This window comes from Phaseolus vulgaris, chromosome 10 (assembly GCF_000499845.2).
Source record: "Phaseolus vulgaris cultivar G19833 chromosome 10, P. vulgaris v2.0, whole genome shotgun sequence".
Taxonomy (NCBI): domain Eukaryota; kingdom Viridiplantae; phylum Streptophyta; class Magnoliopsida; order Fabales; family Fabaceae; genus Phaseolus; species Phaseolus vulgaris.
Window position 1 is genome coordinate 23,362,292 of NC_023750.2, and position 18,654 is coordinate 23,380,945.

The 18,654-nt window shown below is 44.0% G+C and overlaps 1 protein-coding gene across 1 annotated transcript; it reads left to right on the plus strand.

Annotated features, from left to right (window-relative positions):
- Positions 1-2,073: 2,073 nt before the first annotated feature.
- LOC137817185 (uncharacterized) lies at positions 2,074-3,471 on the plus strand. Its single transcript, XM_068620433.1, has one exon. It carries the CDS (start codon positions 2,074-2,076, stop codon positions 3,469-3,471), a length of 1,398 nt encoding a protein of 465 aa, XP_068476534.1.
- Positions 3,472-18,654: the final 15,183 nt, after the last annotated feature.

Genomic DNA, 18,654 nt, shown 5'->3' on the forward strand with positions numbered 1-18,654 from the left:
AAGAGGGGGAGGGTGAATTGTTTGTCAAAGATTTTCGAAAAACTTGATTAAGAATGAACCTTTATCAAACAAACACAGATAAACACTTAAGGAAAGCAATCAAACAATGATACAAAAATTATTACAGAATTTTAACCGATTAAAATGCAGCAGAAACAGAATTAACATAAACAGTTATAAGGAGTTAGAGAAAGAGAGATTTACACAACAGGTTTATACCGATTCACTCAACCTTGAGTTACATCCAGTTCTTAGAACAACCTCTGAGTTCCACTAGTAATCAAGTTCAGATTACACAAACACACCACAAAGAGGTTACCTTGAAAACCACAAGACCCATTCACCTTCTTTGCAACACTACATACCTCAAGTCAGAACTCCCTCTGACTTTGCAGGATTTCAAACACTTACAGTTGTAATGAAATAATAATTACAAGAACTTTGAAAGGGATAGAAAACACCTGAGATTATACAAAACAAGAAGCCTTATGATCAGATCTTGTACTAGTGCAAAGCTTTAACAACAATCTTGCAAAACCTTTGAAAACTTCTTTAAAAAACAAATCTCAATCTCTATTTCAAACTCTAAAAAACTTGTTATTTTGTTTTGAAAGAAAGGCTATATTGAAATCTAGCCGTTTAAGGCAGCATTAAAGAGCTAAAACAGTTTTGATCACATTCAAAACAATTAAAATAGGTTTTGTACCGTCCCGTACCCGGACATTGACAAAGTCAAGGTCAAAGTCAGCGTCAAGGTCAAAGTCAACCTAAGGCGTCGCCTAGGTGAGGCGACGCCAAGTGCAGGCATCACCAAGGCGAGGCGTCGCCAAGAGGAAGCGTCGCCCAGATAAGACGTTGCCCAGAGAAGGCATCGCCAAGTCAAGGCGTCGCTAAGGTAGGGCGTCGCCAAGGTAAAATGTCACCAGAGCAAGGCATCCACAGTGTCGCTCCCCGATACCCATGGGTAGGAAAGACCATGGAGGGAGTGATGCCATGGGAAGGCCTCAAACCCCGATAACCCGGGGTAGCAATAAAGGGAAGAGAAAGGTGGCTTCAAGGCCATAGTACTAGCGCTAGTGGAGAGCAATCTGACTCGCGAAGTGCCCAGGTCACCCCAGAGAGGCCCTTGGGATAGATACGACTCATGAGGAGGGTCACGCCCAGGGTAGCCAGGTGCAGGGTACGAGAGGAAGGTAGATACGCTCTCAAAGCGAGTGACTAGATGTTTGGGGGGCATGAGCTGGCACCCAAAAAAGTCACCCCTCGCGCCAGATGCACTCCAAGGAAGGAGGACTCACACGACGAAATACCCCCAAGTTGGGTCGCGGTGCTGTGAGGCCCTCCACGTGTAATAGCAGCCAAGTCAGAACAGCAACATCCATTTGTCAGGTATAAGGTAATTAAAGCTATTTGAAGGTAATTAAAGGGTACGTTTAGAGTGTTTTAAGGTACTTTAAATGCTTCAGGCGGTTTAAACGTCTTAAAGGCGCTGAACGTTTCATAATTAAATGCGCTTTAAGACGCTTTAAATGCTAGAGGCGTTTAAATAGAACCTTGGATGTTGGAAACAGGGTTGGTTTGAACTTTTGGCAAATTTTCCCAGAATACACTCTAGTTGCTTGCTCGAGTCTTGAGGCTACGCACAAGGGACTAGAGAAAGGTTGTTTGCCAAAAGGAGAAAAGATACACAATACACAGTTTTGTTTACCACCTTCAGAGTGCCATTCACGGTGCTCCGACACGGAGGTGCAGAGTTTTTGGTGTTTCTTGCTAGCTGACTTGAGCATCGAAGTGCAAACGGCCGCTAGGGCGCCCTTTTGTCGTTCTTTGCAGGTATCCACAGGTAGCCAGAGGGAAGGTGTCCCTAGCTGACGGGCAAGGTTGCGCACAAAGACGTCTTAGGTCAACCAGCCGGAACATTTGGCGCCCACCGTGGGGCCGATTTAAAACATCAGTCCCACCGCAAGTTTCAGTCAATTTATCAGAGCTACCCTAACGACTGGAGAAGTTTAAGAGGAAAACAGTGAAGAATGAGGGGCACGAGACAAGGTTCCGCGCGCAGTAGGCGAGGAAATGTCCATGCAGCAGGTCATGAACATGATGCGGGGGCTGCAAGATGAAATGGCGGAATCAAGGGCGGAGCAAGAGCGTATGCAGGCGGATCTCGCGGCTTCCCATGTGAGAAACGATGAGCTCCATCGTATCAATGAAGAGTTGCGCCGTGGTTTGGGCGATAACCAAAGGCAACGTGACCAAAATGAGACCGAGCCTCTCACCCCACTAAGGGAGTTTTCCACACCCTTCTCGCAGGAGATTCTAGAAGCTGTGATCCCCAACACGTTCGCGGGACCCAAGGTGATCTTCACCGGGATGGAGGATCCTGAGGCGCACCTCACTGCTTTCCACACGCAGATGGTGCTAGTAAGCGGCTCCGATGTCGTGAGGTGCAAGCTCTTTATGAGCACCTTGACGGGGATGGCCATGGACTGGTTCATCATCCTTCCAAACGGCCATATCACCTCCTTCCAGCAGCTGTCGCGGTTGTTTAGGGAGCAATACTTAGCGAACAGGGCCCTGCCGCCAGTTTCGTATGACCTGTTTGATGTGAAACAATATCAAGGAGAGACCTTGAAGGAGTACATCAACCGTTTCGGGGCCCAGGTAGTAAAGGTTGGTACTACAGAAGAGCCCATGATCGTGTACGCCTTTAGAAAGGGCGTGTGTCCCGAACCCTTTTGCGAATCCATCATTCGTAATCGCCCCAGGACCTTCGCTGAAATAAGGCGTCGCGCGGTGGAGCATATCGCCTCTGAGGGAGAGGTGTGTGAGAAGCGCACCAGCGTCGTACCCTCACGCCCGAGAGCGCAGATGTGGGCTCAACCCGTCAGGGTCAACGAGACCACGACGGGGAGGAAGAAGCTAGATGGGAGACGCCCCTATGAGACAAGAAAACCCCAACCCAGGGGTCCAGCAGGTGGAAATCGCCCCGCCAGGGAAAGGGCCAGGCCAGCGAGGTACGACTTTGTGGTGGAATTGAAGGATCTGATTGCCGTGCCCAATATAGCTGAAAGGTTGAGGCGACCGGCGAAGACCGACAAGGTGTTAGGGCCTCGCAAGGACTCTTGGTGCGAGTTCCATGAAGCTTTCGGTCATCACATCAACAATTGCCTGTCGCTGGGATACCAGCTAGATGAGTTGGTGAGAAGCGGATTTTTGAAGGATTACATCGCAGAGCCCGCCACGACCGCGACCCTGCCGGCACCAGTGGAAGAACAAACGCACGAGATGCCTGTCCTTGGCGAAGTCCACACCATTGCTGGTGGCTTTTCCGGGGGAGGACCCACTACCTCCCAACGGAAGAAATATGCGAGGGGGGTCAATTCGATTGAAGAAAGAATATTCGAAGGCTTTGACGAAAGCCCAGCTATTAGGGTACAACTGGGATGGAGCAGCGTTAATCTCTGTCAGTAGTTCCCTCTCAAACCTGGTGAAGGGCAGACGCACGTCGATGCTTTTGAAGACCACCTGGTAGAAGTAGAAGAAGGGGACCCCGTCGTTGGCCCGTTCGTCTCCGCACACCGGCTCCCCTAAGATGCAAGGGAGCACGGTGATATCGTCATCATGCCTCTTCGCGAAGGCACGATGATCGTAGGTGCACGGATCCCCCATGTGTTCCCTTACGGCCCTGGTAGAGAGTAAGCTGGAGCACTCGTCGAGTCGCTCGTGCGAGGCCCATGCATAAAGGTCCTTGGGGTTAACCCTACGGGGAGGAGGATGGGTAGACATGTCGGCACAAAGTATCAGCGAAGGAGCTAAAAGATCGAAGGAGAATAACGCGTTAGGAATGCGGGAGAAAAACGCCAACTAGAAAGAACGCAGAAGGAACTCTTTGTATGGAAGAGGAGCGGTGCGAGGAGGGTGCGAAAACACAGAGATGATGGGTACAGGTGCAAGATTTCAAAGACCTAAATATTACAGTTGGAGCGCCAAACGACGCAAAAGCAAGCACCGTGCGATCGAGCCACGTGTCAGGAGATGGGAGGATGACCCTGGCGTCACTGGTTAACATTCAGAAAACGTTGTGTCGACAGGATGCCCAAGGGTACGAGGACGCAGAAGGAACGCCAACTAGAAAGAACGCAGAAGGAACTCTTTGTATGGAAGAGGAGCGGTGCGAGGAGGGTGCGAAAACACAGAGATGATGGGTACAGGTGCAAGATTTCAAAGACCTAAATATTACAGTTGGAGCGCCAAACGACGCAAAAGCAAGCACCGTGCGATCGAGCCACGTGTCAGGAGATGGGAGGATGACCCTGGCGTCACTGGTTAACATTCAGAAAACGTCGTGTCGACAGGATGCCCAAGGGTACGATGCGCCATCGAGAATGGGAGCATCTTGTCAAAGGCTCAGAAAACGTCAAGATCAAGTCAAGTGAGGGAACATCCCATCAGCCATATGGGAAGTGCCACGTGGATGGTGCGGGCGAGACCTTAAGCTTTCCGCTACGACAAGTGTCGCGCCCCCAGGCGTCGACCAGAGTCGAAGTCAAAGTCAATGCCAAGGTCAAAGTCAACAGGTTGATCGCACCGGGCATCGCCAAGACGTTGGAGGCGTCGCCAGTATAAGACGCTGGAGGCGTCGCTAGTATAAGGCATCAGCGGCGTCGCCTCCCCGATACCCACAGGAAGGAAAGACTGTGGAGGGAGACGAGATCGCCAGAAGTAACGGCGTCGCCTCCCCGATGCCCACAGGTAGGAAAGACTGTGGAGGGAGGCGAGATTGCCAGAAGCCAAGTGAACCACCGGCAGGGTTGCTCCCCGATACCCACGGGAAGGAAAGACCATGGAGGGAGCGACCCCATGGGGGGCTTCGAGTCTTCCCGGTGCTTGGCGTTTCTAGACACCCTGAGGACGATACGGCGCTGCTGTAGCAGACCTCTCCTTAGGCGTGGGGGCCAAGCACCAAGAATTGAGGGACAAATCGCCTTGGTGTTTAAGACACTCCATGGACGATACGGCGCTGTTAGACAGGCCTCTCCATGAGCGTGGGCATTGAAGTGCGACCTTGTCCCAAGAGTTTAGACCCAGAGCAGGTCTCGACTTTTGCGTGCGCCGCACGTACGGGATCGCCCAACACAGTGAAAGAAACAGGTAAAGTACAGGTAAAGCAATTGAAACATACAAAAATGAAGAACGAAGGCGAAGATATCAGGCAAACAGCGCTCAACGCCTCGGAAGTATGCAATCGTTATACAAGACCCATTGTTCCAACAAAGTGCAAATGGTTCAAAATATTTACAAGGTTATCAAAGGTTATCAAGAACGAAGAAAAAAGCACAAAAGGTAAAGGTGGCAGTTGGGAGTTGGCGGTTCAGTCATCCAATTCGAGAGGCACAACTTGTCCGTCGACGACATGGTGGGTGGGATCGCAATTTGAAACATTGATCCCCGGGTTCTCGCAGGCGGCTTGGGCCAAAGCCTCCTTGAATCCCTCCTCGAAGGTGCCGACCATGTCGTCGATGAGTTCCTTCCTGACCTTCTCCAACTCCTCGATGGTAGAGTCCCCGGAGGCCACCTACTTCTCCAGAGCCTCCTTCTCAACTTGGAGCCTGTTGACCTCAGTTTGCAGCTTGCCATGATTAACCTGGAGAAGGCCCAAGGCCTTGATCTGGGTAGCCATTTCCTCCTCCATCCTCTCCAGTCTCTCAGCCTGCCCATAGCACTGATCCTTCAAGTCCTTCTGAAGCTCTTCGGAAGCCTCGGTCATGTCTTGGAGATCCGTTACTTGAACTTGGAGAGACACCTCCCGGACGCAGAAATCAGCCTGGATTTCCATCGCCTCATTTAGTTGCTTGTCAGCCTCCTCCTTGGCCTCTTGGGCCAACTTCAGAGAGGCTTGATAGGCCTCATTTTGGCGTCCCAAAGCTTCCTTCTCCTCCTTCAGAGCGGCCACTTCTTCTTTCACGGCCAAGAAGGCTCCCAAATGATAGGGCATTCCTTCTCTCCTATCGGAGCCTTCTGGCATCAGCCCTCCGTTGAAGCCCCTCATCAGATGCATGATTGGAGGAGGAATGACAATAAGCTCTGGGGCAGCAGAAACAGAGGCAGGAACAACAGAGACCTCTGCCGATGGTGGAGGTGGAGCAGACTCGGCCCCATCGCCTTTTTCCTCTTGGACTATTGTGGGTTGGGGAGAGGTGGCGCCAGGGGGATTGTCCCTGAGGGACTCCCCTCCCTATGGGGATGCTGCTGGTAGGACGGGAACCCTAGCAGCCCTTCTCCTCTTGAAGACTACCCCACCGCTGGAGTCTTCGTCATCGTAGAGGACCTCCAGCACCCTCTTCCCTTTGTCAAGAGGGGCTGGAGCAGGTGATGAGGCCACAACCAGTGGGACTGCGGCGATGGGTGGAGGTGAATTAGGTGTTTAGAGTGTTTGGGGGCTACGTGGAGGTGGTGAAGATGGGCCTAGTGGAGTTTCGGTGGAGGTTGGTGTTGGTGAGGACGAGGATAGTGGGAGGTTTGGGTCAGCAGTGGGGGTGGTGGAGGCGCCAGCCTTGGGGGCACGAGCCTTCAATGCTTTCGCTAGGATCATCCTCTTAGATGAATCCATCACTGATCCTGCATTCAGAAAAACCAAAGAACAGAAGTTAAAGCCACACCAAGCCAAGCACAAGGCGTCAGTTACACACAAAGCACATAATGTCAATCCAACCACCAATGCAGTTATACAGATCCACAAGGCACGCAGGTAAACGAAATATAAAGAGTACAAACGAACACTTAGCAACGAGGGAAACATGTGGAGAAGGCCAGCAGTATAAGCATGATAGCACAGATAAGAAAGGAAGAACAAAAAAGTAACAAGGAACGAGCCTCCCTACCAAAATAGGTGGACAGGGTGTGCGCGTTGTATTCACACGCTATGAGCTTCAGCGTGTCAAAAACGATCTTCAGGCCAGCCAAGGCCTCACATACCCCCCTATCAGCGGAGGACAGCTCATCCAGGGTCTTAGGCTTGAGCAGCTTGGGGTGCTCTGTCCAGTACAGGGGAAAGCCATCCAAGGCTGTGGGGTCCTGTTTGGCGCAACACACCCTAAAGAATTTCCCTTTCCAGCCTTTGTATGAGTTCTGGAAGAGGGAGAGGATGATCCTGCCGGCGATCCCGGAAAAGCTCACCCAGAGGCTTTTCCCTTGTTTCTTCACCTCGAAGAAATGAAGAAAGACGTCCACAGAAGGGGGAACGCCTAAATATCCGCAGAGAATTTGAAAGGCCCGGACGAAGGCCCAGCTATTAGGGTGTAGCTGGGTAGGGGCCGTGTTGATCTCCGTGAGGAGTTCCTTCTCGAAGGGTGTAAATGGAAGGCGCACACCAACGCGTTTGAATACTGTTTGGTACATGAAGAAAAAAGGGGCCCTACCCCTGGGCCTATCATCCACACAAACGTGTTCCCCGGGTGTGCCGTAGCGGACGGAGATGTGGGCATCGTGGGTGCGACAGAAGGCGTTGAAGTAGTATAAATGAGGGTCACCCTGATGGTTCTCCACATCCTCGATGGTTGTCAAGGTGGTGCATTCGTTTAAGAGATCGTCAGAGGCCCATTTATAGAGGGCCTTGTAGTTGATCTTGGGGGGAGAACTGGACTTCATTTTCGAGCGCACCATGACGCGATTAAATAGCTGAAGAAAGAAGAAAGGAAAGGGGTTTTAACAAGCAAGGCCAAGGTAGAAAGGGGAAGAGAAACCCTAGAAAACGCCACCCACGCGAAGAAACCCAGAAAGAGGGAGAAGAGATCGTAGAAGCACGATGGGAGAAAGAAATGTAGAAATACAGAAGCACAGACGGTCCCAGGCAGTTATATCGGAGAACATAAATCAAGAGAAAGAGCCATGGAGGTAGAAAAATCGTACCTTTGAACGTGTGGGTCGGTGGTTGTTGAGGAAGCGCAGAGGGAGCAGCGATCGCTAGAACTTCAGAGAAAGAGAGATGAACAGTAGCGCACAATGCGAAAGAGTGAATAGAACAGTGTTTGAGGCGCGGGATTTCGAAGTCTTAAACGTTACATTTGGAACCCAAGAGGCGCTAATTTGGGACCGTGCGATTGAGCCACGTGTCGAGGGATTAAGTATCAACTTGAAGCGCAAGAGGCACCAAACCGTGACCGATTAGGCCACGTGTCGAGAGATTGAGAGTATGGCTCGAAGCGTCGTTTTTCCCGCTAAGAGAATGTTACATCTCCAATACAGAAAAGGTCACATCAGCGGTACGAAGGATATCACGTCACCTGACTAGAGAATGACACGTCACGGGGGTGCCACGTGTACGATGGGGGCAAAGCCTTAGTCTTTTCGTTGAAAACAAGTAATCAGCTCAAGACTGGGGGGCTTGTGTACCGTCCCGTACCCGGACGTTGACAAAGTCAAGGTCAAAGTCAACATAATGAGGCGACGCCAAGTGCAGGCATCACCAAGGCGAGGTGTCGCCAAGAGGAAGCGTCGCCCAGATAAGACGTTGCCCAGAGAAGGCATCGCCAAGTCAAGGCGTCGCTAAGGTAGGGCGTCGCCAAGGTAAAATGTCAACAGAGCAAGGCATCCACAGTGTCGCTCCCCAATACCCATGGGTAGGAAAGACCATGGAGGGAGTGACGCCATGGGAAGGCCTCAAACCCCGATAACCTGGGGTAGCAATAAAGGGAAGAGAAAGGTGGCTTCAAGGCCATAGTACTAGCGTCAGTGGAGAGCAATCTGACTCGCGAAGTGCCCAGGTCACCCCAAAGAGGCCCTTGGGATAGATACGACTCATGATGAGGGTCACGCCCAGGGTAGCCAGGTGTAGGGTACGAGAGGAAGGTAGATACGCTCTCAAAGCGAGTGACTAGATGTTTGGGGGGCATGAGCTGGCACCCAAAAAAGTCACCCCTCGCGCCAGATGCACTCCAAGGAAGGAGGACTCACACGACGAAATACCCCCAAGTTGGGTCGCGGTGCTGTGAGGCCCTCCACGTGTAATAGCAGCCAAGTCAGAACAACAACATCCATTTGTCAGGTATAAGGTAATTAAAGCTATTTGAAGGTAATTAAAGTTTACGTTTCGAGTGTTTTAAGGTACTTTAAATGCTTCAGGCGGTTTAAACGTCTTAAAGGCGCTGAACGTTTCATAATTAAATGCGCTTTAAGACGCTTTAAATGCTAGAGGCGTTTAAATAGAACCTTGGATGTTGGAAACAGGGTTGGTTTGAACTTTTGGCAAATTTTCCCAGAATACACTCTAGTTTCTTGCTCGAGTCTTGAGGCTACGCACAAGGGACTAGAGAAAGGTTGTTTGCCAGAAGGAGAAAAGATACACAATACACAGTTTCGTTTACCACCTTCAGAGTGCCATTCACGGTGCTCCGACACGGAGGTGCAGAGTTTTTGGTGTTTCTTGCTAGCTGACTTTTGCGTCGGAGTGCAAACGGCCGCTAGGGCGCCCTTTTGTCGTTCTTTGCAGGTATCCACAGGTAGCCAGAGGGAAGGTGTCCCTAGCTGACGGGCAAGGTTGTGCACAAAGATGTCCCAGGTCAACCGGCCGGAACAGGTTTTCAAAAATTTGTTATGAAAACACGCATTTAACCGGTTGAAACCACGATTTAATCGGTTGAACGAGTTAGGTAGTTACATAACCAATTCAAAAAATAGTTTCAAAACCTTTAACCCAGCTTCGTGACAAACAACCGATTATATCGATAAATCAACCAATTGTTTTCCCTTTGCGTGGAAAAATACTTCGTTTCTTCAAAACATATTGATTAATCTTTGTGCAAGGATTAAGAACTGATCTTAACATAGATTATAAACATCCTAATCTAAACCCAAACAATCAAGCTTTAACTTGGATTTGAAACATCAAAGCTCCCATGCTCAACAGGCTTCTTGGAAAGACAAAGTGTTAAGTATGATGGGGATGGTTCATTTAGTCAATTCATTTGTTTATGGTTTTATGGCTTATAACTTCCAGATATATAAATAATATGTGAATATGCTTAAAGATGTTCATAAATGTATTATAGATTTTATATGGATTGGTGCCAAGATTGGTATGGTTAATGTTAATTGGGACATTGTTTGTAATCCTAAATCAGACGGTGGTTTACAAGTTCTTGATTTTCAAATGGAAACACAAGGTTTATCTCCTTATATTAACATGAATTTTTTCTTATAGTTATAGGCCCTAGTATGTCATTATGAGAGTTAGGTTCTTTAAAAACAAGTATCTGAAGACCCAATTCTTGAAAATACTTTTTGAACTCTTGGTAAGTGATGAAGACCTGAGAGATAGAGCATTCTCTGAACTAGCCCAACCTTCCTGAAGGATGACCCGGAGCATGACACATTTGAATTTGAATTAAGAAGAGAAATTATGCTTGAGTGATTAGTGAGTTTTGTCTCCTAAATTGTTCTTGGGTCTTATCTTGAGAGTAGTGCACCTCAAGTGGCGGCTCTTCACCACTTATCTTGGAGTCTCCTCCCCCTCCAAGTGGCGTGACCACACCTTCATCATCCTAAGCTTCTCTTTCCTTTCATCTTTTTATTTTCCATTCCTTTATGTTCTTGTGTTCATCTGTTTCTATTTGGTTTCTGTCTTCTTTCTTTTCCTTATATGTTCTTTAATTTCGCACCTCTTCATCATCAACAACATATAATTGTATTTTCTCTTTGCCCTCTAGAAGTGAACCTCCACACTTACTTAACTACTTGGTTAAGTTCGTGTTCAGTAGAAATCTTCTTTGGGTTTCTCATATTTGTTTAAAATCAAAACCATAAACAAAGTGCAACCCATAAAAATGTGCAATTTTAAAATCAACTCACATCAATAAGAGAAATGTCATTAAATTTTGGAATGAGTTATGGTATTTTCTTATGTATACATCTATCATTACATGTGTCCTTTATCAAGAGAGGATTCATCTTTCTTTTTAATGTTGCTCATGGTTGGAGGGGGTACTACTTGGAATATTTCCTTTATTCTTAACAAGATTCCAAATATTCAATATATTATGCATGTCGCTCTCTCTTATTTGTTTGATATCCCTAATTGGGTGTTGGAGGATAGTGGCATCCTTAGTAAATAAACTACTAGAGATTTCTTCTCCTCTTTGCTCTTTCTACCCCCTACAAAATAATTTAGTCCTTTGGAAAATCCAACACAATAGGCTTCCTACTTATAAGTGTTGAACCAAGTGGTATTCAAGCTTTGAAGAATCCAAACCCTTTGAAGGGTGTTGAAGCTTGGCTGTGCTTGCTGTTGCTGTGCTGTTTTAGTTAGGATCTGAGGTAGATTGTGTATGTAATCCACCTCTTGATTGAATTCAAAGCATAGGCATTCTCAATCTTTTTGAAAGAAAAATGTTTTTCAAACTAAGTTAAAAACAACCGATTGTTTTGTCGAAACAACCGATTGTTTATACTTAGATGTTTTTAGAAAAGATTGAAAACTGTTTTTCAAATGGTTGAGCTGTTAAAACCAAAACAACCGATTGATTCGAGGAAACAACCGATTGTTTGTTTTGGTACCATAACAGAAAAATTGTTTTTGAATACAGTTTTTGAGTTTTTCAAAGAGTTGAGATTGCTTAGAGTTTGTGATTGATCAAAGTGTGTGGAATAGGATTCTGCTTGTATTGATTTCAGATTATCTTTTGTAACAAGTGTAATCCTTGTACTCTATTGAACAAGTTTCGTTTGTGTGTTTGCTGAGATTTGTTGTGTGTTCTTGAGGGGATCAAGATCAACAATCTTAGTGTTGGTGTGTTGGCCAAGAGAAGTGTGTGATTAAGGTCACTTTCTTGGTTGTGGTGTAAGTGATTAAGGTGTGGTTGCTTAGTGGATTTCCTCAGTGGTTTCTAAGAAGACTGGATGTAGCTCTAGGTTTAGAGTGAACCAATATAAACATTTGTGTGCAATCTCTCTATCCTTAATCTCTTTAAATTCAGTTTTGATATTTGTTTGCTGGTATAAACAACCGATTGTTTCTGCGAAACAACCGATTGCTTTTTCTGGTACTGCTGTTTTTGCTTGCTGTTTTGGTAAACTGGATTCCTTATCAACTGTTTCTTGAGAGAATTTCATTCTTGACTTAAAAGTTTGCGAAAACCCTCTTTAAACAATTCACCCCCCTCTAGTTTAAAGCCATCCATTCTAACAATTGGCATCAAGAGCTTGGTTCTTGAAAGTTTTTCAAGTTGATCCTAAAACTGTTTTTAAAATGGCTGATAGACTACCTTTTGGGGAAGGTGCTTCAATTAACAGACCACCTCTGTTTTGTGGTTTGAACTACCAATTTTGGAAAGCAAGAATGAAAATGTTTATGGAATCACTTGACAAAGGAATTTGGGATGCAATTGAAAATGGTCTTTTTGTCCCAAAGTTTGAATAAGATGGATCTGTCATTGAAAAGGCATGGTCTCAATAGACTGATTCAGAAAGCAAAAAGGCCAAATTTGATTGCATTGCCAAAAATATAATAACCTCTGCTTTAAATTCTGATGAGTTTTTCAGGGTCTCTCAATGCAAATCATCAAAAGAAATGTGGGACACCTTGGAAGTCACTCATGAAGGGACAAATGAGGTAAAGAGAGCTAGGAAGCATACTCTAATCCAAGAGTATGAGATGTTCAGAATGCTTAAAGGTGAAACAATTGCTGAGGTGCAGAAAAGATTCACTCACATCATCAATCATCTCATGAGCCTTGACAAGACCTTTGAAAAGGAAGAACTGAACATAAAGATCTTGAAATGTCTTGATAGAACATGGCAACCAAAGGTAACTGCTATTTCCGAATCTAAAGATCTAACATCATTAAGTATGACTTCTTTGTTTGGTAAGCTTAGGGAACATGAATTAGAGATGAATAGACTCAATGTTCAAGAAAGCGAAGACAAGCAACAAGGAGCATAGCCTTAAAAGCTTCCAAGCACAAAGGAAAACAAGAATCCAGTGATGATAGTGATAAGGAAAACCTTAGCTTGCTGTCAAGAAAGTTCAACAAATTCTTGAAGAGAAACCGCAACAAGGACAACAACAAAGATAGGTATGGAAACAAGAAATCCAATGATTTTAATTCCAATAACTATACTTGTTTTGGTTGTGGTGAGCAAGGTCATATAAAGGCAGATTGTCCAAACAAGAGCAAAGAGAAAAAGCCTAGCTACAAAGAAAAGAAAGGCAAGACAAAGAGAGCCTACATAGCTTGGGATGAAAATGAAGTATCATCATCAAGCTCTTCATCAAGTGAAGATGAGAAATCAAACATCTGCTTGATTGCTGAAGATGATGATGAATCTTGCAGCTCAAGTGAGGTTAGTTCATGTGCTTCTTTAAGTGAACAAAATTACAGTGAATTGCTTGAAGCTTTTCAAGAAACTCATGATGAAGCTAATCGATTGGTTCTTTCAAATTGAAAGAACTTAACAGCTGGCTGGAAAAGAGAGTGAAATCACTTGAAGATGAGATTGAAAAATCTAAAAATGATTTCAAAAATCTAGAAAATCATTTCAAAAATTCTTCTTGCAAGTGTGACACTCTCATTTGCGAAAATTGTGAAAATCTTGAGAAAAAGGTTCATTATCTTGTTGAAACTGTGGACAAGCTTTCAAAGGGGAAATCTAAATTTGAGAATGTCTTGGCATCTCAAAGCTATGTTTTTGGAAAGGCTGGTTTAGGTTTCAATCCACATAACCAACAAGATAAGTTTTCAAAAAAAATTTCAAGAAAGCCAATAAAACAACCGATTGTTAAATCGAAACAACCGGTTGTTACATGCTTTTATTGCATGAAAAAGGGTCATTCGGTTAGATTCTGCAAAATAAGAAAATTATTTGTTCCTAGAGGCTACATGAAATGGATTCCTAAAGGGTGTGAGGTTCCAAATGAGAAAAAGAAATCAATAGGACCCACATTTGTGAAGGGACCAAATCTTGTTGCTTGAACTCATGCTTGTGCAGGAATTCTAAAGAATTGTGAAGGACTAAGTCATGTGATCAAGTTCTTGGAAGAAAAAGACCATCATTGAAGCTGAATCAACGCTCTGCATCTGTCCAAAGGCCCTCAACAGTGAATAGAGGCTTCTTGATCATAAAGCACATGGCTCATTGAAGAAATAACATAAGGATAAGACTTTCCTTTCTCTGTTCTTAATTTCTGTTTTAAAGTTCTTTCTCATGGTTAAAAATCTTCTTTAAAAGGCTTAATGTCATTTGCTTTGAACTCTTTCTGCTCATGGTTAAGTTTCAAAATCAGTTTTAACTGCTGCAGAAAAACAACCGATTGTTTCTTCGAAACAACCGATTGTTTTGAGTCTGACAGCACTGTGAAGAAATCAATTTAATTTCTATTTTGAATTTCTATCCGTTGCAGATCTTTTTAAAGTGAGAATCCTTTGTCAAAGAACCTGTGTTGAAAGTTGATCACGTTCAGAGAGAAGTTACAACAATCATAAAGTAATATATTCCAAAATCTTGGAAATTCAAGAGCCTTAATGACTAGTCAAAGATCACATGTGAAGACCATGTGATTTTCAGCTTTTTCTGACGTTTTCTGTGCAGGGCAGGGTCAAGTCCTCTCTCTTTGAAAATCTGGTACCCACTCATATCATTGAATGCTATTTGATTCTTTTACTGCTATAAAATCTGTTGCAGCTGATCTCTTCCTCAAGAACAACCAATTGCAACATCTCTTGCAAAATATGTGAAGTGAGCTTTTCTCTATTTTCTTCTCTGCCATCATGGAATCAACTCCTCCCACCTCAAAGAGAGTCAAAACCAGAGGTGTAAGGTCTGGAGGAAGGCTAGAAGGCTGGTTTTCTGGAGACAATGATCTTATTGAGAGGTATAGGTATGAAACAAGTATCAAAATGATAAACAACCCCAAGGTTGTGTGCTTTGATTGGCTGAAAAGTCAAAAGCTTGATAATGTAAGGAGGCTGCTCAAAGATCAGAAAGTTCCTAGAGATGAAAGGAAACATCTACCCAGATTTGATAAGGGTGTTCTACACAAATCTCAAGTTTGAGGGAAACAATCTAGTTTCTCATGTAAAAGGTGTAGAAATGGAGATAACTCATAAGGTATGGGCTGCATTTGTTGGTCTCAAGTTCTCTGGTCTTAGAATCAACAAGGGAAACCTTGGAGTAGTGGAGGATTTCAACAAAATCCAATACTACAAGAGTTGCTTGAAGAATCAACATGCTCAAGTTAGAACATGCTCGATTGGAGGTCTAAAGCTTGATGAAAGGTTGTTAGCCCTCATTGTGACTTGGATTCTAACTCCAAGGGGGAGCAATCATTCAGTGCTTACTGAGGAAGATCTGGTGTATATCTTCTGCATCATGAAGAAGATCAAAATCAATTGGATCCATATCATCAAAGAGCACATGTAAAAGGCTATGAGGTTAAGTGACTATCACTATCCATATGCTGTTTTGGTATCTAAATTTCTACTCTATTTTGAAGTGAACCTTGAAGATGAAACATCTGAGTTGGTCAAGTCAACTCAAGAGTTGAACAATGGATCACTCAGCAAAATGGGTTTTACCAAAGTAGGTGGCAAATGGATTAGCAAAGATGGTGACCTTGGTGCCTCATCTAGTGCTGCTGCTGATCTTGAGCAAGATGAACCTGCTGATATGGATGTTCAACATGAAGATCCACCTGAAGATTATCAAGATGTTGGACCTAGTGCTGATGCTGGAAATCAAGAAGAAAGGATGCAAACCATGTCTCCTTTTGAGAGACTCGTGGTAAATAGGCTTGATAGCTTTGCGGAGAATCAAAGAAACCTCCATGATCTTTGTGTCAGTAATTTCCAGAGGATTGACAACATGGATGCACGCTTCATGACTCTAGATGAACAAATCGAAGCTGTCCAGAACAAAATCTTTGATCTTCAGTTTGCTGATGATGATGAATGAGGAAAAACAACCGGTTGATGTATCGAAACAACCGATTGTTTTTGGTGGTTATATCTGTTTTTCAATTTTTCTTTCTTTCTGCGGTTGCTGCTTTAATTTTGATGTAATCAAAACAATTATCTTGTTTTATCTCTTCTTTTTGTCTATTTGTGAAGACAAATAAGGGGAGATTTATATGCTGTGTTTGATTTCAGTTTTATGTTTTTCTGCAAAAACAGTTTGCTATATTTTGAATGTTGTTTACTCTGATATTATGCTCTGGATTTCTGTATTTGTTTATGTGCTAACCAAATATCAGAAGTTCTATGCTTTGCTTAAAACTGTATCTTGCAGGAACTGCTTCAGATTCAATCAGGTACAACACAAGCATCAGAGATTTGTCTTCATCAAATAGGGGGAGATTGTTGAACCAAGTGGTGTTCAAGCTTTGAAGAATCCAAACCCTTTGAAGGATGTTGAAGCTTGGCTGTGCTTGCTGTTGCTGTGCTGTTTTAGTTAGGATCTGAGGTAGATTGTGTATGTAATCCACCTCTTGATTGAATTCAAAGCATAGGCATTCTCAATCTTTTTGAAAGAAAAATGTTTTTCAAACTAAGTTAAAAACAACCGATTGTTTTGTCGAAACAACCGATTGTTTATACTTAGATGTTTTTAGAAAAGATTGAAAACTGTTTTTCAAATGGTTGAGCTGTTAAAACCAAAACAACCGATTGATTCGAGGAAACAACCGATTGTTTGTTTTGGTACCATAACAGAAAAATTGTTTTATCTTTGACTGAGCTTTAAATGATTTAACTGCTTACGCTCCAGTCTTTTAAATGCTTTGACCAATCATTAAATACAATAAAAGAGTTTGTTAAGATTTGATAACAAACAACATCTTTGAATAAATTCAGAAAAACAGATTTGAGTAACAAGATTTTGAATACAGTTTTTGAGTTTTTCAAAGAGTTGAGATTGCTTAGAGTTTGTGATTGATCAAAGTGTGTGGAATAGGATTCTGCTTGTATTGATTTCAGATTATCTTATGTAACAAGTGTAATCCTTGTACTCTGTTGAGCAAGTTTCGTTTGTGTGTTTGCTGAGATTTGTTGTGTGTTCTTGAGGGGATCAAGATCAACAATCTTAGTGTTGGTGTGTTGGCCAAGAGAAGTGTGTGTCTTGAGGGGATCAAGGTCACTTTCTTGGTTGTGGTGTAAGTGATCAAGGCGTGGTTGCTTAGTGGATTTCCTCAGTGCTTTCTGAGAAGACTGGATGTAGCTCTGGGTTTAGAGTGAATCAATATAAACATTTGTGTGCAATCTCTCTATCCTTAATATCTTTAAATTCAGTTTTGATATTTGTTTGCTGGTATAAACAACCGATTGTTTCTGCGAAACAACCGATTGTTTTTTCTGGTACTGTTGTTTTTGCTTGCTGTTTTGGTAAATTGGATTCCTTATCAATTGTTTCTTGAGAGAATTTCATTCTTGACTCAAAAGTCCAACGGAACCTCCCACCTCATACTCATCCGAAAGCCCTGCACGCCAATCATCAACCCACCTCCCACCTTACTATCTCTAACTACTTCTTTGTCGTGCCACTCCTCTCTATCATTCACTAAGCCATCTTTAAAGCCATTAAGGCTATCTACATGCACTCTTAATTGCTCCACATTAAATATATTAGCTTTATTCACTCCCCCAACCACCTTATGACAAACCAAGCCTTGCTCATCTTTAGAATTTGCTCCTCCTCCATTACAACTATAAAAAAGAGTTGCATGCGCCTCACTCCTACGTGGGTTCACGTTTGGGTGTTACTCATTAATTAATATAGCTTCATTCACTCCCCCAACCACCTTATGACGCACCGTGCCATGCTTATCTTGGAGATTCTCTACTCCACTAATATTGCCATTAATGTGAGTTGCATGCTTCTCACTTCTACATGGAATCACGTTTGTGTGTTCCTCATTTATTATATTAGCTTCATTTACTCCACCAATATTGCCATTAATGTAAGCTGCATACTTCTCACTCCTACATGGAACCAATTTGAATGCTCCTCATTTATTAAATCAGCTTCATATACTCCCCCAACAACCATATGCATTTCATTGAATGCTCCACCAAAATTGCCATAAATGTGAGTAGCATGCACCTCTCTCCTAAGTGAATTCATGTTTGGGAACTCCACATTAAAAACATTTATCTTGTTCTCTAACCCAACCACTTCTTGGCACGCAATTCCTTGCTCTTTGTGAACCTGCACTTCACCAACCTTAACATGGCTAGCTACATGCAGAATACTACACCTTAAATCCATGTGTAATTGTTTTGCTTTAAGCTTAGAACCGTTACTCTCCCCCCCAACCATCTCATGGTGAGCCCTACCATTCTCCTCTTGAACATTCTCTGTTATCTCTTTAACACCATTAATGCAAGCCGCATTCTTCACTCCCATACATTTAATCACACCCCCAACTACCTTTGAAGAGTCTGAAGACGTTTTTCCGCACGACGCAAAGCTCACCTCACCTTGTTTCTGTAATAATTTACCATCCAAGATTCCCCCCCCCTACACACAAAGTAGCATTTACTACTGACTTAAAGGATCATTTTTTGTTGGGCCACCCCAAGGATAGGTTCTACCTACACCGCCTTACACTGAACCGTCATCTCTTCGCCTTTCCTTCTTCCGTATTCTTCATCGGAGTAAGAAACCACCGAG